The sequence below is a fragment of the Acanthochromis polyacanthus genome, chromosome 3 (assembly GCF_021347895.1).
Source record: "Acanthochromis polyacanthus isolate Apoly-LR-REF ecotype Palm Island chromosome 3, KAUST_Apoly_ChrSc, whole genome shotgun sequence".
Taxonomy (NCBI): domain Eukaryota; kingdom Metazoa; phylum Chordata; class Actinopteri; family Pomacentridae; genus Acanthochromis; species Acanthochromis polyacanthus.
In genome coordinates this window covers 38497799-38523765 of record NC_067115.1, presented here as the reverse complement: position 1 = coordinate 38523765, position 25967 = coordinate 38497799, and the positions used below count along the sequence as shown (strand labels likewise).

At 42.0% G+C, this 25967-nt stretch overlaps 1 protein-coding gene across 2 annotated transcripts in view; it reads right to left on the bottom strand.

The window, feature by feature from the left end:
- The window catches only part of LOC110967155 (monocyte to macrophage differentiation factor 2-like), a 30663-nt gene extending 8639 nt beyond the window's left edge, over positions 1–22024 (bottom strand). The window contains exons 1-6 of one of the 2 annotated variants that reach the window (XM_022216669.2): positions 21561–22024; positions 9925–10006; positions 4855–5015; positions 2385–2459; positions 904–1005; positions 1–70 (exon numbers count right to left, since the gene is read on the bottom strand). In XM_022216669.2, the coding sequence (XP_022072361.1) occupies positions 1–70; positions 904–1005; positions 2385–2459; positions 4855–5015; positions 9925–10006; positions 21561–21574 (504 nt within the window). In that variant the 5' untranslated portion in view covers positions 21575–22024. The remainder of the gene's footprint in view (positions 71–903; positions 1006–2384; positions 2460–4854; positions 5016–9924; positions 10007–21560) is intronic. The other variant, XM_022216671.2, reaches the window with a different exon arrangement.
- Between the last annotated feature and the right edge of the window lie 3943 nt (positions 22025–25967).

The following is a 25967-nucleotide window of genomic DNA, read 5'->3' as shown; positions in this document are numbered from 1 at the left end:
CATTGAGAGGATGACCAAGGCAGGAAAAACTCCCATCACTGTGTAGCAGATCAACTCCATGATCTTATACCTGATGCAGAGAGGGATATGTGATTGGTACAAAAACAATTCAATTGTGTTGCATGCAAATGTCTGAAAATAAAGATAATCCACAGGCCCTAAATTAAACCTGTTACTTGGAGAAAAATTATGATACATTTTCCGAATTGTATGATAATGTCGTCTTGTTTGGCAGTTATGCTTGGATATTGTTGAAATCTTGTCATCTTAGTATAAATATTAAACCTTGTCTAGTAATTTGTATGGTAGGTGTGAAAATGGTCATTGCATATTGACCCTGTAACGCCGAATACATCTTATTTGATACATGAATTTTTGAGACCTCTACATCATCAGTGTGATATTTTTTTTCCCCGAAAAGCCTCATGTATACAATCGGACACATGCAGAGCACAGATAATCCACCAGGATTGCTTTTTCTGCATCTACCTGGTAGTTTCTTGTGCACTCTGTAATGACTTCATGGTGGCTAATTGCTGTCTTTGTGTTTTCTGGAGCCACGTAGAAATGCTTACTTGTAGTTTAAAGCTTTGTGGTTTGTTGTTCTGAGGACTTGTTTGACCCAAACCTTGGAACCAGCCTTAGCTAATTTCACACACTTCATTCATTCTTTGTTAGCTTCACGAGAAACATTGATGTTGCTGTCATGTCTTTTAGTTTGGGTAGGGAGTTCAGATGTTGAAGGTTGTTTTCTTTTCTATTGTTGGTTACTTAGCAAATTGCTACACTCCTTTTAATTTAATTAATTTCTTTCATTTAACACGTACAGGCCCTGTTTTTCTTTCCAGTACCGATTAGCTGGATATCCCCAACTGAAATGAATGCACAAATGTAAGAACAGACCTCTCATGGAAGAAGAAGACATAGGTGGTTCCAAAAGACGCCATGACCCAGACCAGCCAGCGCATGTGACACGCCCAGGGACCAAGCTCCCTCAGGTTCAGCCTGGTGGAGCAGAAACAGGAAGACATAGCTACGAATGCACAGAGGCCACCTCACACACACACAACACCACCTACGTTTCTCACACTCATACACCCACACACACACACACACATACACACAGAGATTTGTGTGCATGCCATACACACTCCCTGTCAAAAGTTTTGGGACAGGTTCTAATTTATTTGAATGAGAAAGTGTCTTAAAACTTTTGACAGGGTGTATATATATATATGTGTGTGTGTGTGTGTGTGTGTGTGTGTGTGTGTGTGTGTGTGTGTGTGTGTGTGTGTGTGTATATATGGCATGCCGTTTATGAAATTATATATTTTTACATTATGTAGAATTCTGAATATGTGGAATGAAAATCGGAAAATACTGAATGAAACTTGGAATATATTGATCGAAAGTTGGAATATATGGAATGAAAGTCGGAATATATATAATGTTCAGAGTTTCATTCCATATATTCTGAGTTTCAATCCATATATTCCAACTTTTTTCCTACCGAGCCCCAGAAGGGACATGTCGGTATGGTGAAATGACAGTGGAGGACACCCTTCTGGGGCTTGGTAGGAAAAAAGTTGGAATATATGGAATGAAACTCAGAATATATGGAATGAAAGTACAAATATATTGAATGAAAGTCGAAATATATGGAATTAAAGTTGGAATATATGGAATGAAAATCCAAATATATGGAATGAAACTCTGAATATATGAAATGAAAATCTTAATATATGGAATGAAACTCTGAATATATGGAATGAAGCTCTGAACAATATGGATATTCTGACTTTAATTTCATATATTCTGATTTTCATTCAATATATTCCAACTTTCATTCCATATATTCCGACTTTCATTCAATATATTCGTACTTTCATTCCATATATTCTGAGTTTCATTCAATATATTCACATTTTCATTCCATATATTCCGACTTTCATTGTATATGTATGTATGCATATATATATATATATATATATATATATATATATATATATATATATACCGGGAAGATATCTCAACTCTTTTGACTTCCATCTTGATACAACTTCACCAGAGAAAAAAATTGTATTAAGGACACCTGCATATAAGGTAGAACTTTCAGTTTATTTAATGGAATTTTTCACTCCAACATGTAAACGTCTCTAAAGATAATGAAACCGTGTAACAGAACTTTTGCAAAGCCCGGTATATATATATATATATATATATATATATATATATATATATATATATATATATATATACATACATATAATTTCCTAAACGGCATGCCATAATATATATAGATATATATAGATATATATACACACACGCACACACACACACACACACACACACACACACTAACACACACTTCGTGGGTTGTTTACCAAGGGGCATAGGAGGCAGCAATGAAGAAATAGATCACCATCCTGTCACACATGTGGAAACAGTGCTCCACAGACCTGCAGAGAGAGCCGAAACAGCCTCGTGACAATAGAGTGACACTGTTCAGACATGTTGCATCAGTGTGCCAAACGTGCAGCAAGAAGGTCATTTATTTATTTATTTAACCTTTATTTTACCAGGTAAGTTATTTGAGAACTCGTTCTCATTTTCAATAATGACCTGGTCAAGAGGCAGCATACAACAAGATGAACAACAGTATTACAAAATCAAAATACACAAAGACTTTTTTTTTAAAAAAATAGAAAGGCTAAAAATGATTTTTTTTTAATAGAAAGGCTCAAAAAGGCTTAAAAACAAGTGCTGTGGTCCTGAAGTGCTTCTCTAGCTGACTTTTAAATGACAAGAGTGATATGTATGAGGAGAGTTTTAGGGACTTTTGTAGAGAGTTCCAGTCGTTAGCAGCAGAAAACTGAAATGAGGATTGACCGAAAGTGGTCTGAACTTTGGGAATGAGGAGGTGAATGAAACTGCTGGAACGAAGAGTACGGGTGGAGCTATGAATGGTTAGTAATGAGCATAGATAAGGTGGTGTTTTGCCAAGAAGGGTTTTGTAGATGAAGGGAAACCAGTGTAATTGTCTACGGGAGTGAAGAGAGGGCCAGCTTAACAGTTTGTACAAGCTGCCATGGTGGGTGTTGTAAGAAGCTCCAGTAGCAAAGCAGATGGCAGAGTGGTAGATGGTATCTAATTTATGGAGGTTTTTGTTTGGAGATTTACACCGATCAGGCAAAACATTATGACCACCTGCCTAATATTGTGTTGATCCCCTTTATGCTGCTAAAACTCCTCTGACCCCGTGGCTCATGGACACAGGACCTCCTCGGAGGTCCTGTGGTACCAGGATGGTGGCAGTGAATTCTGTGGGTCGTGTGGGTTGCAGGATGGTACTTAACTAGATTAGACTTATCCTGGCACACAGATGCTTAATAATATTTGGATAGGGGGAGTGTGGAACCCGGGTGAACACCTTAGCTCTGTCGTATTCCCCAGGTCACTCCTGTGCAGTTTTTGCCGTGTGTCGGGGGCATTGTGTCACGCAGCTGGGGCTGAACCCGAGCAGATAACTCACTACAGAGATGGAGACATAGGTGGAAGGTGAATTTATTGTAGATACGGTGAATAATGGCTGGGATGAGGGAACCAGGATGCAGGAGCGGGAAGCGGCTGGTGGAGTGGTTTTTGGTCTGGTGGGTCTGGTGGGTCTGGGGCCGGGGAACGATGGTTCTGGAGCCGGGGATCAGCGGCCACAGTCGGTCTGTGGGAGGAGGGACCGGAATGTGGCCGATGGTGGAGACGGGTCCCTGGCGACCGGAGGCAGGAAGGAGAAAGCGACGATCCAAAAGGGGATGGGGACCGGAGGAGGCTAGGGGTTTGGACCTTGGCGATCCGGCGGCCGCGGTATTCGATGGCCAGGGGATGGCTGGCGTCCAGGTGGTATTCAGGGTGAGGCGTAGGGAGGTGGAGAGCAGCCGGCGCGCTGCTGTGGGGTCTGGGTTGGAGGGAGGCGAATTGGCGAGGAGTTCAGGAATGGGGGGTTCCGGGCTGACTGGGGGGTCCAAGGGGGATTTGCAGGGTGCCGAATGGTTCCTGGGGGGAACAGACGAGGGACTCAGAGACGGGGATCCCGGACAGCAGAGTCGAGGCAGGAGAAAGGGCACAGCGTGTTAAAAATGTCAAAGACTTCAACAAACTACTGTGCGGCTAGAGAGCGAACTGACAAGTAAGTCGTATTCAACAATCTAGCAGGGAGTGGAGGGATGAGCCGGTTCTTGTTGCTGGTGTGTAATCAGGATGATGTCTCTCAGCGGTCCAGGACCCGTGGGGAAGGCTGATTACCTCAGTGCAGACAGGTGCGAGTCCGCGCTCCACTCAGGTGTCGCGCTGGGGAAGGAAGCAGAGGCAGAGGAGCAGATGGGAGACAGAGGAGCGGAGAGGAGACAGAGGGAGAGACAGGCAGAGGAGCAGATGGGAGACAGAGGAGCGGAGAGGAGACAGAGAGAGACAGGCAGAGGAGCGGATGGGAGACATGGAGGAGAGAGATAGGGAAAAGGGGTCTTTTTGGGATGCCAGGTGTGGGAACGGGGTGAGGAGAGGGCCCTGACATATTGTCCTGCTAAGGGTGGCAACTGGCATCAAGGACTGTAGTTGCCATGGGGGGTTGGGGCGGGGTTGCTTGATCTGCAATGTTTAGATGGATGGTACATGTCAAATATCCACATGAATGTCAGGACTCAAGGTTTCCCGTTGCATTGTAACAAGATTATTCATATTATTCACTTCACCTGTCAGTGGTCTAAATGTTGTGGCTGATTGGTGTACATAATTTGTACATGTATGTTTGGTGTATTATTTGAAATGTAGGTGTTAAAATGTGTGTTCTCCTGTGCGTACCGTAGGTGGCTCTTCTTCCAGGCCACAGTATGGAAAAGGGTGGAGATGATGAAGAGCGAACTGAGCCCTGCCCCATACACCCAGGCTGACAGCCGCTCCCATTGGTCCTCTGACTGGAAGTGCAACACTGAGCTGCCCAGTAGGCTGGGGATTATCCATAACTAAATGAATTCAGAGCACAAAGGAAACATGAGATACGGAGAGCACTACACGCAGTCTGACAGTGTCACCTATCTGTTATGTAATGGCATGTTTTTTTTTCTTGTTTTCACTGAGTGCGTCAGTTCATGTGAGTGGGGTTTCATTGTGTGTGGGCTGTGTGTGTGTGTGTGTGTGTGTGTGTGTGTGTGTGTGTGTGTGTGTGTGTGTGTGTGTGTGTGGTCAGGTGCTGGCTATACTTGTGGGGACCAAATGTCCCCACAACTGTAGGAAAACCAAAAACAATGTCACTTGTGGGGACCTCATTTCGGTCCCCACAATTTTAAACAGTGTTTTCTTGGCCATGTTGTTGTTACTGAAAAAGTAAAAGTGGAAAAACGTTTCTTTAGGGTTAGGCATTGTTTTGGTATTGGTTAAAGCTCCTGTCCGGAGTTTCCGTTTGTTTTCAATTTATGTATCATTGTTTAACAAAGCTTAAATGTGTTAGTCTAGTTCGATACTATAATATAATGTTAGTATGACGCGATATGCAAATTTATTCATGAGCTCCGCCTTCCTCTCATAGACCCCCATGTGATTCCAAAAAGCGCCGGTCAGCAGCTAGCCAATCAAGTTCGAGCTTCTGCTTTGTCATGCTGTCAATCAACGATTACGCGCACAGCAAGCACGCCCATGCAGAGGCTTTGCTTGTGGAGGAGAGAGCATCATGGATCAGCAACTTCCAGAAAAGTTACCAATCTCACGGCTTGTCAGGCCAAGCAGTTCTACATCTACTTCTAAAAAAGTAAACCAATAAAAAGTCCAGGGACAAAGCTTCTCGACAAACGTCTTCGTGATCGCCATCGGATTTATCTTGGTGATTCCTTTCAACGGTGGCGTGACTTTCGCATGTTGAAGGGGATCAAAACGGACGCTGCTTTGGCAACATTTCTTTTGAACAGGTAAGATGTACAAATTATCAGTGAAATGTGAGAATGTAAGTTTGATAAACAGTGAAAATATTGACATTTAGGACTAATGTGAACAATGTCAGCGTATCTAGCTAACTATAACGTTAGCTAAGTTCAGTTCTTTATTGTGTACTCAGCTCATTACTTGGCTATAGATACGCTGACATTGTTCACGCTAGTCCTAAATGTCAATATTTTCACTGTTTATCAAACTTACATTCTCACATTTCACTGAGAAAGAAGCTCTTTTGCAATTTTGATAATTGGCATGCTGTAGACTTTTCTCGATTACTGAATACGTTGTTATACAGTAATAATTTGTAGCTTATCAACTTTATGGGCTTTATAAAGTAGCCACTCTGGTTTAAAAATCCCTGTAATACTCGTAATTTGTGTGACAGGCATTTTTTTCGAGCTTGGAAATATTCCACTTCCAATTCTGTATGTCTAAATAATATAAAATATGTTTTATGCACTAAAAATGCCTACTACATTCATTCTTTGTGTATTATCTGTAATCAATCACGGTGTTGCTTTTTATGTCATATTAGCTACGAGGCAGAGTCTGGGGCTTCCACATCAACTCCGTTCAAAAGAAAGGCCAAAAGAAAACTGAGGCTGCCTACGCCTGTGCTGTCAAGTATTCACGGAGAGTTATTATCTGAGAGGTATGTTTGTCATAAAAAAGGTTCACTAAAACTCACTTTGTACTTGCAAAGTAAACATTTCTGTTACAGTTTCTGGTAAATTTTTATCTATTTGCACTGACATGCATTACTAAGTACATAGATTTGGTTTCCTATCAACATGCACGTAAACCTTCTTGTCCAACTGTGAGACATAGGATCACCATGTTCTTCGTACCCCCTCCCCCAATTTCTTTAGTAAATCAAAGTGAGCCGCTAAGTCTGCATCATGTGACTACACCTGGAAATGGCCCAAGTGTTTTCACACCTTGTCCTTCCTGTCTCCTTCCATACCAGTCTTTGAGACCGTTTAACATAACAATAGTCAAGCTTGTACCTTGAAGTTCAGTGCATGCCTTGCCCTCTTGATCAATGGATCCTTGATAAATCTATTTAGCAATGTTTTGCCTATTCACTTTCCATGGTCTTTTCTTTGGATCTTTAACAATATATATTTCTTGCAACATAAAAATATTTACTCCACATTCTGTTTTGAGAGGATGATTTTCCAGATCAAGAACTAAGAGAAGAAAATGAACAAAGGTACAGCATCAGACAGAGACCAGATGACCCAAGACTGTTGGGACCTTTATGTGGTGTCCCAGCTCCATCGACACAAGAACTGAGGGACCAACACATTAGGCGTGGAGATGGTAAAGCATATTATGAGTGTAAATGGTCTACTTATCTTCCATATTGTTTTATAATCAATATTTTGTTTGGTTTTGTCGGTCAAGGAGAACAAAAGTAGAGTCATCTGGCTGTGATATTATGTACATTTTGTTTTGTTTTGTAAATACAATAACTTTACACAATATAATAAATACTTTAAACATATTCACAATTCTTTTCTTTTCATTAGCAATTACTATTAATTTTGGTATATACCAATCATACAGTTAGGCTTCTGTGACATAGTAGTAAAAGTTATTAAAAGTCTCCATCAATCATTAGCACCCAAATGCTGTTTTATTGATTACTCACACCAGTACAGTGTAAGTAATCAATAAAACAGCATTTGAGAGCTAATGGTTGATGCAGACTTATAATAACTTTTACTACTTTGACACTTTTTTGCTCCAGCACACCACTTCAGATCCAGATGTGCAAATCCTTCTTTTTCCAAGCTTCAGTGACGTAGAAATATTTCCTTGATGAGCAATTCTATCTAAAGCCTGATGCATACTTCCTAAGACTGATGATACATTTTGTTTGATACTAAGTGTATGTAACAATAACTCAAGTGAAACTTTACTGTCTATATTTTATTTTAAACACAATAAGGAAACAGACAAACTAACAAGGTTTTTTCACATTATAATTACAGTGCACGGAGGTCGTTCCACAGACGCCGGGCAAAACGTAGCACTCCTTCCTCCAGAATGAAGGCCTGCATATGTGGCATGGTGGAAATGCAGAGCAGTGGATGCTGCTGGCAGCACTTTTTTTCAATGTCTGTGGGCATTTCCCTGCAATTGGTGCATACACACCATGAAGGCTGACATTCACCTTCACTTTCTCTGGCAGCAGGTCCAGCCTCAAGCAGAACATCAAAAATAACTCCTGGCTCTCGTTCCAAAACACGTTGCAGGACATTCTGGGCTTGTTGTTGGCTTAGATTGTTGATGTTTTCCTAAAAAAAGAGAAATAAAGTTGTAATGTACAAATACAAAATGACACATTGTTACATATAATCAGAGGTGAAGTGTACTCAGTTACATATAGGCCTACTGTAGAAACCTTTTGAAGAAATAGTACTTTGAGTAGCTTTAGAATGTAGTACTTTTGAATTTTACTTGAGTTTATTTATGTACTCTTATTTGAGTTAATTTTTGTCACTGTAACAAATCTTTCAGCAGCAAAAGCATTTCGACTTCTTCAACTGTGATGAAGTTTGTGTTTGATAAACTTTATTACTCATAATTAACCAATTAAATTGTATTTTTGTTAGTATTTTTGTAGTTTTTACATTCATATAATTTATGTAACAAAAATATACTTCACAGTCAAACAGTTATACTTTTTCCCTCTTGAGAAACTTTACTTAGGTTATGCTTGACTAAAATGTGTTGGATTCATTGGATTACGTGACTATTAGGCTACTTGAGTAAATATGTTAGCCACTAAACACCTCTGCATTTTAAACTCTAATTATTTACCCGGTCAAAGTAAGTCCTGGACGCGTGCAGCATCCTCCTCTGTAAGATTCTCGTGGGAGACTGCAGGACGTTTTTTGGCTCGGGGTGCTCGCGTCGCTCCCCGACCACGGCCTCCATAGCCCGCCTGACGGCTCCGTTTAGATGCTCGACCTCTGGAGGAAGATGTTGGGGCGTCTGGGACATACTCTTCGTCAGAGGAGTCATGCAAGTCTGAACTCTAGATAGAAATAAATAAACATTGTAACACATATACACGCGTAAAGTTTGATAAACAACGTCATCGAGAGGGATACACGAGTGTAATCACATATTGAAACTTTACTCGTTCGTCCTAGCAGATTCATGTTATTTTGGTATTAGGACAAGTTAGACTCAATACAGAATTCTAATGTAAGTCCTTTATTATTTACACAATGTACTAAATATAGAAGAGTGGACTTACCTCGGATATATCCATTGTCTGCTAAACATCCGCTCTAAACAGCAAAACAGGCAAGATGCTGCAGCACTCCGGCCACTCCTCTCAGGTACTGCGCGTGTGCACAAATAAAGGGGTGTGACTAGGTATCTGGCGAAATCAGAGGGAGGGTGGGACCAACAGTGTTTTGGGAGACGTTGCGATTCAAACTCGGAGTTTGCGATTAAAACTCCGGACACGAGCTTTAAGGTTAGGGTTAGGGTAAGGGTTAGGGGTTAGATATCAATGGGAGTCAATGGTATGTCCCCACAATGATATAAAAACATAGTTGTGTGTGTGTGTGTGTGTGTGTGTGTGTGTGTGTGTGTGTGTGTGTGTGTGTGTATGTGTGTGTGTGTGTACTTGTTTCTGCTATACCGGTGGGGACTTTGACCTGACTATTTGCTATAAAGGTGGGGACTTGTCTTACGGTGGGGACCTAAAATGAGGTCCCCACGGGTGGCAACACCGTTTTCTTGGCCATATTGTTGTTAATAAAAAATGTAAAAGTGCAAAAACGTTTGTTTAGGGTTAGGCATTGATTTGGTGATGGTTAAGGTTAGGGTTAGGGTAAGGGTTAGGAGTTAGATATGAATGGGAGTCAATGATAAGTCCCCACCGGTATAGAAAAACAAACGTGTGTGTGTGTGTGCATTCACCGCATGCGTGGCACAGTTGGCAGCGTGCTCATATTCAGTGGGCTGGTATCTCTTGTTAGGAGGAACAGGGTTGTTCATAAACCTGAAAAAAAGGATCACATATCAAAAGATATAAGTTTATTCTCACAGGCAACAACAAAACATTTGTGCACTGGATGAGATGAAAACATCCATCCATCCATTTTCTGTACATCGCTTAATTTAGAATTACTAATTAACTTCAGCATGTTTTTGGACTGTGGGAGGAAGCCAGAGAACCTGGAGAAAACCCACACATGCACAAGGAGAACATGCAAACTCCATGCAGAAAGATCCCAGGCCGGGACGCAAACTGGGATATCTTCTAGCTGCTAGGCGGCAGTGCTAACCTAAGCCATGTTTAAACCAAGCCACTGTGCAGACCAAAGTGAAAACAATGAAAATGAAAAAACAGCATTGCATGTACTGCAACTGATTTCTAGCATTAAAAGCAGCGATTCAAGAGGCATCTTGTCATATGTGCATCAAATCAGACAGCTACACTGGACAATAAAATTCTTACATTGCTGCTCCTCCTTAACCAAAATCTACACAATGCACAAAAAACAAAACAGCTCTAATAAATAAGCATACTTGAAAAGACAGCAGCAGAGGTTGTGAAGTGCACTGTGCAAATGTAGACTTGGTTTGAATAAAGTTACAATGGTAGCAGTAAAGTGACAACAGTAGTGATTAAAAAGTGCCTACTAAATGTGTTTCTTTTTTGCTGTTTCTTCCAATTTTTAGTCGTTAATTTAATCTTCTTAACCGGTTTTCAGAATGTGGATCATCGACATACTGCAAGTTACGTATTACTCAAATCTCTGTCTTGTCTCTCTTTTAAGGCAGCTCATTTATATCTACATGCCATGGTTCTTTCACATTTGTCCTACTGCATTGCTGCCTGGGGCCAAGCCACTGACTCAGCTACCAGACCTCTACTCTCACTTTACAAACAAGCTTTGAAAATTTTAGACCAGAAACCACAGAAATGGCACCACTGTGAAATTACTGGGAAAAAAAAAGTTGACTTTTTCCAATTTTATAAAGTTCTCCTTCCTAAAAGTTGTTTTTAAGTGTTTAAATGGACTGGCCCCACAAGTAATGTCTGAGATCTTTATAAAGACAGACTCCTCCAGGACAATGACAAGGAGCAGAACCAAGCGGAACTGTCAAGTTCCAAGATGCAGAAAAATGTTTGGCCAATCATCTCTGTCAGTGCAAAGAACACACCTATCCTTACCATCAGAAATTAAATCTCAAACAGAACTGAAGAGGTTTAGTGTGAAAGTGAAATATTGGCTCAACCAGCAGCAGAAGTGCGAACATTAACTGTCAACATAACAGCTTATTATTAATGTTCAATGTTACACCCAACCCAGTTTTCTTTTATCAGTAACTGACAACTGCAACTGTTTTTATTTATTTATTGTATTATTTTCTGTATATGTGGCATTGCATGTATTAAATGTATTAATATCCATCCATTCTCTATACACCGCTTTATCCTCACTAGGGTCGCGGGGGGTGCTGGAGCCTATCCCAGCTGACTCGGGTGAATATTTCATTGTATTTTAATCACCTTGACCAGGGACACAGACTGCAAATTAGCCGAAGCTAGATGTCTTACGTACATCACATTTTCCCTTTGTGGCAATGTTGTATGTATCGTCCCTGTCAAATAAACATTAAAAATAAAATAAAATAAAATCTAAGGTCTGTATCATATATGATGGGTTGTAGGGAACCAGCAGATCACACAGATACAAGGGGGGCAAACAATGAAGGCATTTAAAAACAAATAAAAGAAGCTTAAAATCAATACGGAGGTGCACAGGGAGCCAGTGGAGGGATTGGAGAATGGGAGTTATGTGATAAAATTTTTGCGATCCCGTTAAAAGGTGAGCTGCAGCGTTCTGAACCAGTTGTAGCCTCGCCAGTGAGGTTTTGCCGAGTCCAGAGTAAAGTGCATTGCAGTAGTCTTAATGAGTGGTAATAAAAGCGTGGATCAAAATTTCAAAGTTGTGACGGGCTAAAAAGGGTTCATTTTTGGCCAGTTGCCTCAGATGATAAACGCTTGACTTCACAACAGCACTGATCTGGGTATCTAATTTTAAAACAGAGTCCATCTTTACACCCAGATTCGTCAGAACAGGGCTTACAGCTTGAGTTAAGGAGCTGAGCTCAGCTTTGACCACCCGAGAAGAGTCATTGGAAGAAAGCAGGAAAACCTCAGTTTTTTGCTCATTGAAATGCAAAAAAATGTAAGCCATCCACAATTTAACCTCTTCAAAGCATTCAAGAAGGGACTTAGACTGTTTCAATGGCAAATACATTTGGCAGTCATCTGCGTAAAAATGAAATGATACATCATGTCTACGCAGAACTGACCCAAGGGGCAACAAGTATAATGAAAAAAGTGCGCCACACAGGAGCCGCAGTAGAAACAGAATCCCCGACTTGGACGGAAAAGCTTCTGTTGGACAAATACGATTTAACCCAGGCTAAAGCCAAACCTTTTATTCCCACCCAGTTCTCCAACTGTGACAATAAAATCTGGTGGTCCACCGTATCAAAGGCTGCTGTTAAGTCCAACAGGAGAAGAGCAACAGTATGACCAGAATCAGAAGCCCAAAGAACATCATTAAAAATCCTCAACAAAGCCATCTCAGTGCTGGGGCCAGTTTTGAATCCTGATTGGAAGACCTCAGAAATTCCATTTTAATTTAAAAATGAGCTCAGCTGAATATGCAGTTTTTTCCAAAATTTTGGACAGCAAAGGAAGTTTGGAAATTGGGCAATAATTCGAGAGTTCCTGACAGTCAAGGTTTGGTTTCTTTAACAGAGGCTGGACCACTGCATGTTTAAAACATAAAGGGACAATACCATTGGCCAAGGTGCCATTAACAATATCCAGGATGTAGGGTATCAATGTCAGCAAGACCTCTTTAAAAAGACGAGGACGGATCACATCAATGAGGGACCCAGTAACTCTCATTTGACGAAAAACTTGTTCTAAAAGATGCAGGCTGACAGGTTCAAATCAGGCGTAAACTAACCGTGACGTCACCCGTTGGTTTCAACGCCGAGAAAATGAAGCCCGGATTTTGCTACTTCCTGGTCGCCGTTTTGGATTTTTTGGAGCCAGTAACGTAAAAAGTGTCATCAAACAGATTGGACCGGAGAGCAACGAGGGCAGGATTGGCTGAGGACTCTCTTATCCCACCCACATTTTACCGCAGAGGCTTCTGTTGCTGTCCATCAAGTATAGCCACGCCCCCTGGCTCTGCCAACTTTATCGATTTATTTAAAATTCAGTATTGATTTATTTTAAGATCGGCCACCTGATGTCAGGGGCTACTGGGGTGAGCTCAGGAGCAGAGAATACTCAGCGACTGTAAATGCAACACAAGCTTTTATTCTAAAGAAACGGAATTACTACACACAAACAAAGGGTTAAGGAAAAACTGAAAGCGACAGCTCTGGCTGTAAATGTCTAAACCTACTGGTGGCTGACGAAAGAAAATTCGATGAACTGAAACCGCCGACGAATGTTGGGCTCTCATTAACTTCAATTACTCAGTACTCAGAGAAAATGCTGTAAGTCACTCAGGTTCTATAACAGTCACTACAATCTCAAATTCTTTACTTTAACCAAACTACAAGATCCAAAGCCAACAAGGGTCACTGAAACTTCTTCTATAATTCAAACTCCGATCAATTACTGGGAAGACAAAGGGAAAACTCTACGCTTTTCTCAAAATCCAAAAGACTAAAAACTAATACACCAAAGATGGAGATGCTCGGGGTGGGTCCACAACAGGGCTGGAAACTGAGGTCAGCGGTATGCCAAGGAAGAGAGGAGACGACGTGGTTTAACAGGTAAGCAGCCACAGGAACCGGTAATCCAACTGAAAGGAAATGGAGGACAGGAGAGTTTAGCGAAAAGCTTTGGCAACTGAGAAATACTGCTCAAGCTGTGAACCCTACGAGCACTGGCTACGATCCGGCACAGAAGAGTGGCTGGCGTCTCCCTTTAAGCAGCAACAATAGCAGGCACACCACCTGTCACAGATCTCACTGATTAAGTCAATAAAAAACACCTGCAGCCTTGCTGCCGGAGATACCAAAAAACAAAAAACAAAGGGCAGGGGAGAAAAATTAAAACTATTCAGGCCTGGCTGGCGTCAACCTGACACCTGATCTCTCATTTTGACCATGAAAACTAACTGGAAAAAAATCCTGAGCCGTAGAAAATCAGTCTATCAAATTTTATTTTTTCCAAAAATGAATTGGGGTCTATGGAGAAAAAGCTATTTGGAGCCAACCCTAGTGGACGGCGTGATATTGCAAGTTTTTGACACTTCCGGGTTGGCTTCAATTCTGGAGCCAGATGCTACGTCCACTATATATACAGTCTATGATTCAAATTGATTAAAAACAGCAGAATAGATTACTGAAGTGCCTGGGTCATATACAGGCAGCTTAAAATGGCTCTAGTGCTTTCCACTTTACAAATGAAAAACTGCAAAAAATCCTGACATATCTTTGATGGGTCCTCGGGACAGTGGGGTTCTGGAGCACTGAGAACTGTTTTAATAGTGTCAATCAGAACACATGGGTTGTTACTGTTGGAAACGATGTCAGAAAGGCGTCTAGTTTTTTCATCTTTGACAGTTTTTTGACAGAAATGCCAACTATCTCTCAGATTCTGAAAAGACATGTAGCTTATCCTTTATCCATTTTCTTTCTGCCTTTCTGCATTCACGTCTGGCAGCACGCATAGCATCATTCAACCAGGGTTCAGACCTAGGTTTAGGCATCCTGAGTTTCACAGGAGCAACAATGTCTAATGCAGATCTGCAAGCGGAATTAAAACCAGTGCAAAAATCATCACTGGATCTGTTTAAACAGAGAAAATCATTCACGTTCAGAACAGAGCAAAAGTGCGCAGCAGTGGAGGGGTTAACCATACAGCCACGACATACAGGCACACACGGTTTGGATACAGCACAGGACAAGGGAAGTTCAAGTAAAACAGGCAGATGATCAGTGAAAACTGCATCACAAATTTCGAGGTTAGAAACAGTAAGACCATGAGTAAGAACAATATCGAAAGTGTGGCCATGTTCATGTGTGGGGTCAACAACACACTGTGCAAGATTAAAACATTCCATCAAATTTAAAAAGTCTTTCACCAGTGGCTTTTCAGGGCAACACACACGGATATTGAAGTCCCCAGTAATGAGAGTGCGGTAAATTCAGCTAGGAAATGTGAAAAGTCACTAATGAAGTCTTTGCTGTATTTCGTTGGCGTGCAAATGACAGCGCACAACACCGGGGGTGCAGAGCTCAGTTCAAATACGTTCATTTCAAAGCTGACATATGATGCCGTGGGTACAAATTGCTTGCACTTAAAGTTACTTTTAAAGACTGTTGCAAGTCCCCCTCCATGGCCCAAAGTTCTTGGGGAGTTAAAATGCAAACAGCCCGGCAGTAAAAGTTCACGGAAAGCACTCGACTCACCCACAGCCAACCATGTTTCGGTTATGAAGAGAAAATGCAATCCCCGTGACTTGAATAAATCCTTCAGGATAAACGTTTTATTTGCTAGTGATCTAGCGTTCACCAGGGCAAACTGAGCAGGAGGAGCAGGGGAATTACCCGTCAGTGGACTCCTAGCTATCGGCTGGAGATTCAGGTGGTTCACCCCACGCCAGCGAGAGTTTGCAGCTGGGAGGCGGAGAGTGGAAATTCCTTCGTCCAGACTGACCACTGGAACCATACAGGGGTCAATCGGGTCCAGAGTACGCCACAAAAAGAAGCGGTGATATTCCGGTCCGATCCGTTGGAGCGCCTTAGCAGAAAGAGCCAGCCAAGCCTTCAGTTTCACCAGCCGGCCTCCACGCTTATCCCGGCGTCTGCGGTTTGGTTTACGGGCGGGCCGAACATGATCCCAGAGAGAAGCGGTGGACAGACGGTTTTGTGCCCATCATGTTCAAATGACACCAAGTTTCCAAACGAGGGTCACAGATCAAGTAATGTTTGGCTGCCATAAACCAGCAGAGACTTGACATTTAAAGTGACAACCAATAAAACTAGCAAAAATACAAGAAAAATGCGCAGAGACAGACGGCAAGCCACACACACTGGCGCCATCTTGCTTGTTTGAAACTTCTCTCTTCGGGTATGGTCTCAAAGAGAGAACCTGGATCCCCAGATGACAGATATTGGATCCCAGCCTCATCAGGGACTTCTACTGTGCTTTCAACACAATCCAGCCTTCTCTGCTCAGGATGAAGCTTGAAGGAGCGGGAGTAGACTGTCACCTGGCTGCTTAGACCATTCCCTACCTCACCAACAGACCACAGTACATGAGGCTTCAGGACTATGTGTCTGATGTGGTAGTCAGCAGCCTGGGGGCCCCACAGGGGGTAGTGCGCTCCCCCTTTCTCTTTACCCTGTACACATTGGACTTCCACTACAACTCTGGGAGCTGTCACCTCCAGAAGTTCTCCGATGATACGGCCATTGTCGGGTGTTATCTGAGGGGACGAGCGGGAGTACAGGACGGTCATCTCTGACTTTATTGACTGGTGTGAGCGAAACCATCTGCAGTTCAACGCCAGTAAGCTGAAAGAGATAATCATCGTCTTCCGCAGGAGGAGGACATCTAAGACTACACCGTTGAACATCCAGGGTTTGGACATTGAGATGGTGGACACATACAAATACCTGGGTGTTCACCTCAAGAATAAACTGGACTGAACACACAAAACAGAGGTCCTGTACAAGAAGGGCCAAAGTCGTCTCCACCTGCTGAGGTGACTGAGGACCTTTGGAGTGTGCAGGACTCTGTTCTGGACATTTTATGACTCTGTGATAGTGTCTGCTATCTTCTATGCAGTGGTCTGGTGGGGAGCACGGAACACTGAAAGGGACAGAAAGAGACTGAACAGACTGGTCAGGAGGGTCGGTTCTGTCCTGGACTGTTCCCTGGACTCCATAGAGGAGGTGGGTGAGAGGAGGATGTTGGCAAAGCTCACATCTATCATGGACAATCCCTCTCACCCACTGCATGACACTGTGGGATCTTTAAGCAGTTCCTTCAGCAGCAGACTGAGACACACACCCTGCAAGAAGGAGCACTATCGCAGGTCATTCATTCCATCTGTTGTAAGACTTGGTATAGTATCATCCCAAACCATGGTAAAATCTGTACAACAATTACTTGCACTGCTGGCTTTTTCTGCGCTTTTCCGTTTGTTCCACAAGCTGCTTTTGCTGAGGTCTTTTATTTATAGTGTAGTAATACTCCATTTATTCATTTTTATCCTTCACTCCTTCTTGACGGGGGGAGTAATAAAGGATTATCTTATCTGATATCGTTCAGTTCCAGATTCACTGTGATCTGTAAGTTGTAATGTACACCCCCTGTCAAAAGTTTTAGGACACTTTCTCATTCAAATAAAGTAGAACCTGTCCTACAACTTTTGACAGGGGTATATCTTCTAAATTTGGTACACATATGCAGCACATCAGGCTGAACAAAAAAGTCAGTGACAGCCACATTCCAAACCCAACAGGAAGTGAGGTATTTTGCATTGAATGTCAGATTTTGCCCATTTTTCATTTTTTTTCTAGAGCGAACTCCTCCTAGGGGGAAACTCCAATTCACCTCAAATTCGGCCGGTACATACAGGAGGCCTTAATGATCCAAAGTTATTAAAATCTTTTTCCAAAGTCAAAGGGCGTGTCCGTGGCGGCCTCTGGAATTTTGATCCTTCGCCATGAAATTTCAAATGCTGTGTAAATGCCCTGGACATGCTCCAATCTGCCTGAAACTTTACATATATGATCAGAGTCCTGCCCTGATCACATCCATATGACGAAATACACCCCCCTGTCAAAAGTTGTAGGACAGGTTCTACTTTATTTGAATGAGACAGTGTCCTAAAACCTTTGACAAGGGGTGTATAAATGATAAACTGAGGCACAATGTTGTGGAAATTACATTTGTTTTTCTTAAAATTCAGGTTGTTCGTAGTGTTTTGTGAAAGATAGTTCTTTTTCAGAATGTACTTTTCTTGCACTCAAACTTAGGGAAAAAATAGTTATCTACAGGTTATTACGCTGTGATTTTACTAATCCTAACCCCTGCTTTAAATCATGTAAGTATATTGTGTTCAGTTTAAGCCATTAGCTGTGGATACAAATAATTAAATATGACATTTCCTAAAACATGTTGAACATGTCTGATATTCATGTCTGATATTCTTGAAGTGTACCTGGGGCTATCTCAAGAGTAAAGTGTACACGACTCGACCAACAACTCTGGATGAGTTAAAACAGAGAATTCAGGATGAAATTCACAGTACCCCAGCTGAGATGTTGCAGTGGTCAATGAGGAATCTCAACAGCAGATTTCAAGAATGCATTCATACAGGAGGACGCCATCTATAGGAAAATTTTTTTTAAAAAAATGAAAATTCCACCATTGTTTCTTAAATGGCATGTTTTAAGGTTTCAAATACTATGAATAAAATATTTTTCTTCCATCACTCTTGGTTTTATTGGATTGTTAAAAAGTTCCTGTTTTTTTATGTCACCCTGTACTTGTATCTCGGCGGTGCTATTAAAATCTCATCTCATCCTGTTATTTCGCTTAGCAATACAAGATCATGCTTCAACTTGTTGCCATGACAGCCGTTGCGTGGCAACAGTGGGTAACCACAGACCAACTGAACCAGAGGTGTGTCCTAAACAATTCACACGTTCAGCAACGCTTGCATGTTCTCTCACACACAGACACACAGACACATGTAAAGTGGAATCTGTTGTGTGGATATGAACACTTTGCACGGAGCAGCTCAAGATGTAGCACTTTGTCAGTGATGTCATTGTTGTCATGGAAACCACAGAGCAGGGATCTCCCTCTCCTGTTTCGCCGCCATGTCTCCTCTCTGGTTCCCGATGATTAAATTAACATGCAGGAAGGCAAATGGAGAAAGACATCCATGCAGACAGGCAAAACACACACACATACATACACACATGCATGCATGCACACACACACACACACACACACACACACACACACACACACACACACACACACACACACACACACACACACACACACACACACACACACACAACCCCTCCCTATTTTAATGCTGCATCTTGCATAGCCAGATTTCATAAGAGACCTACATTTAGTGATATCTCTGTTTCACACACACACACATCGTTCTAAGATTGGTTGGAGCAGCTGTCATCAAAGGGAATACCACGCACCACTCAGAAGAATCTACTTGTTTCAGCCAGAGGAAGAAAAAACACCTAACAGAGTAATTTATCCTGGACATCTGTGGAGCTGTGCATTGTGTGCCTTTTCATCATGAAAAAAATGAAATGTTCACTCTGCCTACAGCTTATCTAAAACCAACACATCAGTCCAAGTCGAGCAGCATGATCCTCCAATTAGTCTCTGGCGTGTCTGTGTGATACTCAGTGTTTTCCTTCTACACAAGCTGCTTTCAACCTTGTTATTGCTCTGAAAATGGAAACAATACTGATTTCAAAGACACTCCAGAAGCTTTGATGCAAGAGGATACAAAATCCACCTCACATACAGACACATATCTTCTCTCACCTCATTGTGTTGTCTTTCATTAAGCAGCTGTTTTCAGAGTGACACTCATTGAGAGTTATTAATACAACCGACCCAGCCCAGAAACACGCTGTCTTAACCCAAATTAAAGCTTCCCTTGCCCAACTCTGGCCTCACACTGTTTGACTAACTCTCTGTTTGGTGTGTGTTTGTCCTTGCCAGGCCCAGCAGGCTTGGCCGGGTCATTAGTGACTTTATGAAGCTGGCTGATAATTAGCCAGCCAGAGGCCAGGCACAGAGACAGTAACTGGAAACATCACCATAACTCCTCTCAGACGGAAAGAACAGACTCTCTGCTCTGGTCGTCTTATCGATCCACGATGACTTCAGTCCTATTAATGGTGAATATGAATTAATATTGTTGGCCTTGCTCATCCTGCTCTTTGGGTGAGTTATTTAAATAACTGGCTGACAGAAAATGTGTCTGACAGGAGAGATCTGCTGATTTTCTCAAACATATTTCAGTCGTTGGCTTCACAAAACAAGAATTTGATCAGTCAGGTAATTAAAAAAAAGACAAGATAAAAAAAGATAATTAAAGCTCCACAGTCCAGTGAACTTAACTGCATATTAGTAGGCGAAGTGACAAAGCTGTCGAAAGTAAAGTGACACTTGTTAATATCTTATTTGTTCCATTCAGCACTCAAAAATACAAAACAACTAAATTCTAAATGATATAGTACAAGAAAATCTTACAATATGGGTGATTTATCTTTTAGTTTTCCTCCATCATAAAAATTCCTGCAGAGCAAATATGTTCTCCGGCCTCTTCAAATCTTTTTGCATTGTTAAACGGGAACTTCGGTTTTTTTCAACCTGGGGTCTGTTTTCATATGTCATTTCATACATGTGAGTGATGGAGAAATGAATTTTCGACATAGCTCCAGTATTTAGCCAGGCAGGCAGCTTAGCAGCTCAGCTAGCGAAAAGTATGGGGCAACTTGCCCCCCCGCGTCAAAGTCCGCCCTAACGTGCTTTTTTTCCCCACACTGACCGGCTCGGATAGTCTCAACGAGTGTCCCACGACATACTAGAGATGAGAAGTGAATGAAAACCTCCACATTACCTGGCGATCGCTATTTGTTGTGGTCTGTGTCCAAATCTTGGGACGCTAGAAAGCAAATTTCGTTCCGAAATTGCGCGATAGCTCGGAACGAGATTTGCTTTCTAGCATCCCAAGATTTGAATACAGACCACAACAAATAGCAATCGCCAAGTAATGTGGAGATTTTCGTTCACTTCTCATCTCTATTATGTTGTGGGAAACTCGTTGAGACTGTCCGAGCCGGTCAGTGTGGGAAAAGAAGCACGTCAGGGCGGACTTTGACGCGAGGGGGCAAGTTGCCCCATTCTTTTCGCTAGCTGAGCTGCTAGCTGAGCTGCTAAGCTACCTGCCTGGCTAAATACTGCAGCTATGTCGAAAATTCATTTCTCCATCACTCACATGTATGAAATGACATATGTAAACAGACCCCAGGTTGAAAAAAATGGAAGTTCCCCTTTAAGCTGCTAAAAATACAACTGGCATGTGCTCCTGCAAGATATAGGTTTCAATAAAATCAGCTTAGAAAGCACGTGGGTTTCAAAGGCCTCGTGCTGTGTGGGCTGCTACTGAAACAACTCTGAAGAATGCTTTTAAAAGCTAAAAAAAAACCCATCAAAACATATGACAAGGAGGAGGTTGTGTGTGGCCTGTAGTGTCACACAAAGCAGAAGATGTACCAAGATGAGAGGTAGGTGTGTGTGTGTGTATTCTTAATAATGTTTGTCATGGAAATAAAAGCTAAGCTGGAAGATGCATCATGACATGTAGAGATTTATATCGACTTCATTACAGCCTTTCAGTAACTTCATCCCCATCCTCCGCAGGCTCCACAGCATTCATGTTCCTGTTTATCTGCTTAAAAATGATTAACCAGAAGGAAAAAATGATGCCTCCACCTACCTTACAAGATTCATTTACAGAGAAAATAAGCAACAGTTGACAGCAGACAGACAGTGTGGCTGAAGCCCGGATCCTCTCTGACTGTTGGGCGGTTTTAACCCGCTGCGTTTTGCTCAGTTCGCACCGAGGAGGAACACATTCACTCCTAAACGAGCACCGTAGCCACTTCACCGTCGTCGTCTTATCCTCATCTCAAGCAGCACCGGGAGACTGACGCATCCCCATCCAGTCGCCTGCAGAGCGTCCGGTCCAGGGAGTGTGGGCGGCAGGGAGAGAGTGCTGCCGGGTCGGTGCTGCTGCTGGAGCTCTCTCTCTCACTCTCTCTCTCTTGTGTGTGTGTGTGTGTGTTCACTTCATCACGACTCAGTGAGGAGGCTTGTTTTTCATCACTGAAGGCTGCCACATCATTTTCTGAGGGACTGATTCATAGCTGAGAAGCTGAGAAATTCATGCAGATTTGCACCTGTGCGTGCAGCTTCTGCTGCCGCCTGCAGGGGGCGACACACGATCTGATGATTGGTTAGTCCGCCAAGGAACAGAGGAGTTATGTGATGATCCGTGTACGTTTGTCTGAGTCTGTCTGTTTGTCTGTCTGTCAGTGTGAAACATTACTCAAAAACGGAGTAATGGATTTGGATGAAATTTTCAAGGACAGTCAGAAATGACATAAGGACCACCTCATTAAATTTTGAAAGTGATGCGGCTTATAATCTGGATCCATGGCTTTGTTAAGGATTTCCCATGGTGAGATATAGTTGCCGACAATGTGTTGCTGTTACCATGATGTGAACACTGTGTTAGTTACCTGCTGACGATGAAATGATTGTGATCCTACTAAAAATTGACTGTGATTTATCAGTTGGAAATCATACAAGGAACAAATGATTAAACTGTGGGGTCCCGTCAATTCCTGCCGCCTGCTACATATTTAGGTCATGCAATGTAGCCAACCCCAGCCAGAAAATGGTGAAACGCTCCTGATGTTTCACAAAGCCTCTATTTGCCGTCAGCCTTATTTTGAACACAAATTCACCTTTCTGTCCTTCTCTCCTTTCTTCAGGAAACAGCATAAGAGCTTGTCCCGATTCCACCTAGGTGCTTCTAAGTTTATACACATCCTTGGGAGACAGCAACAGCGTGTAACTATTTTCTTTCATCTTTACGTGAATTTTCGGACTTTTCGGCAGCATCTTCATCATGTCAAGAAACTGCTTCTTAGACAAACGCTTATGGTCCTGCTGGAATGGTGACAAAATAAAAGCCAGTAGCACTAAAAATACGTCTTCAAAATAAAAGCCTTAAGGGAACGGTTATTGTAACACTAGCAAAACAAAGGCTTGCCAAAAGTGATCAACTGATCAAGAGACCTTTATAAGAATCATTTACACACGATTCGGTATAAATACATAACGTGCACATGCATAACACATGCCCGTGTTTAGCACAAGGCCATTTTTTATTGCAGATTTCATCCATCGGAAATGACATGTTAACTGAGCAGCCTTGGCGGAGTACTGCGCTCTCAGGGCTTTTTTTGTCTTTAATGTGGTGTTTGGATGAAAAGGAGCTGCATTTTTCTCCTGTGGGAAAATATCACCTAGGTGATGTCATCAGGGTTTACTTGGTCAGATTTTGGGGCAGACTGCTGCACCGAGAGCCAAGAAACATTTTGGGGGTTAGGTTCACTAGTGATGGGAGATTAGCATTAGCACTAATCTCGGTGTTGACCTGAAATTCACATCACATGTGGTCACAGGGGTGTTTTAACATGATGCAACACACTGTTTCCTGTGTCACTAGCGGGTCACATGACAGTGACTTTAGTTCAGTTCTGTAATAATAATACTGTGTAAAGCATTCAGAGAGTGCAGTACTCTGCCGAGACAGTTCATTCTCCCTTATGGCATTGCCAGAAATGCTGCATTTTTTTTTAAGGAAATGCAACATTTGTTTAGTAGTTATTGATGATCAGAAATCCCGGCAACATACAGTGGGTACGGAAAGTATTCAGACCCCTTGAAATTTTTCACTCTCTGTGTCATTGCAGCCATTTGCCAAAATCAAAAAAGTTCATTTTATTTCTCATTAATGTACACTCAGCACCTCATCTTGACAGAAAAAAACAGAAATGTAGAAATTTTTTGCAAATTCATTAAAAAAGAAAAACTGAAATACACACGTGGACAAAATTGTTGGTACCCCTCAGTTAAAGAAGGAAAAACCCACAATTCTCACTGAAATCACTTGAAACTCACAAAAGTAACAATAAATAAAAATTTATTGAAAATTAAATAATCAAAAACAGCCATTACTTTTGAATTGTTGATTAACATAATTATTTAAAAAAAACAAACTAATGAAACAGGCCTGGACAAAAATGATGGTACCTCTATAAAAGATTGAAAACTATTTGACCAGAGTGACATGATTAACTCAGGTGTGTCATTTAATTGACATCACAGGTGTTTCCAAACTCATAATCAGTCAGTCTGCCTATTTAAAGGGAGACAAGTAGTCACCCTGCTGTTTGGTGAAAAGGTGTGTACCACACTGAACATGGACAACAGAAAGCGAAGGAGAGAATTGTCCTAGGACATCCGAAAAAAAATTATAAACAAACATCTTAAAGGTAAAGGCTATAAGACCATCTCTAAACAGCTTGAAGTTCCTGTGACAACAGTGGCTCATATTATTCAGAAGTTCAAGACCCACGGGACAGTAGCCAACCTCCCTGGACGTGGCCGCAAGAGGAAAATTGATGACAAATTGAAGAGACGGATCGTTCGAATTGTATCCAAAGAGCCCAGAGCTACCTCCAAAGAAATTAAAGGTGAACTCCAAGGCCAAGGTACATCAGTGTCAGATCGCACCATTCGTCGTTGTTTGAGCCAAAGTGGACTTCATGGGAGACGACCAAGGAGGACACCACTGCTGAAAAAAACTCATAAAAAAGCGAGACTGGAATTTGCAAAAATGCATGTTGACAAGCCACAAAGCTTCTGGGAGAATGTCCTTTGGACAGATGAGACCAAACTGGAGCTTTTTGGTAAGGCACATCAACTCTATGTTCATAGACTCAAAAACCAAGCATACGAAGAAAAGAACACTGTCCCTACGGTGAAACATGGAGGAGGCTCAGTAATGTTTTGGGGCTGCTTTGCTGCATCTGGCACAGGGTGTCTTGAAAGTGTGCAAGGTACGATGAAATCTGAAGACTATCAAGGCATTCTGGAGAGAAATGTGCTGCCTAGTGTCAGAAAGCTTGGTCTCAGTCGCAGGTCATGGGTCTTCCAACAGGACAACGATCCAAAACACACAGCCAAAAACACCCAAGAATGGCTGAGAGAAAAGCGTTGGACTATTCTAAAGTGGCCTTCTATGAGCCCAGATCTGAATCCCATTGAACATATGTGGAAGGAGCTGAAACATGCCATTTGGAGAAGACGCCCATCAAACCTGAGACAACTGGAGCTGTTTGCTCATGAGGAGTGGGCCAAAACACCTGTTGACAGCTGCAGAACGCTCATTGACAAATACATAAATCGTTTAATTGCAGTGATTGCCTCAAAAGGTTGTGCAACAAAATATTAAGTTATGGGTACCATCATTTTTGTCCAGCCCTATTTCATTAGTTTGTTTTTTTAAATAATTATGTTAATCAACAATTCAAAAGTGATGGCTGATTTTGATTATTTAATTTTCAATACATTTTTATTTATTGTTACTTTTGGGAGTTTCAAGTGATTTCAGTGAGAATTGTGGGTTTTTCCTTCTTTAACTGAGGGGTACCAACAATTTTGTCCACGTGTGTATCTCATGGTCAAGTATTTCAGACTCTTTGCAGCGACTTTCATATTTAACTCACATGCTGTCCATTTCTTCTGATCCTTCTCGAGATGGTTCTGCTTCTTTATTGGAGTCCAGCTGTGTTTAATTAAACTGATTGGAATTGATTAGGAAAGGCACACACCTGTCTATATAAGACCTTACAACTCACAGTGCATGTCAGAGCAAATGAGAATCATGAGGTCGAAGGAACTGCCCAAGGAGCTCAGGGACAGAATTGTGGCAAAGCACAGATCTGGCCAAGGTTACAAAAGAATTTCTGCAGCACTCAACGTTCCTAAGAGCACAGTGGCCTCCATAATCCTCAAGTGGAAGGAGTTTGGGATGATCACAACTCTTCCTAGACCTGGCCGTCCAGCCAAACTGAGCAATCGTGGGAGAAGAGCCTTGGTGAGAGAGGTAAAGAAGAACACAAAGATCACTGTGGCTGAGCTCCAGAGATGCAGTCGGGAGATAGGAGAAAGTTCCACAAAGTCAACTATCACTGCAGCCCTCCACCAGTCGGGGCTTTATGACAGAGTGGCCCGACGGAAGCCTCTCCTCAGTGCAAGACACATGAAA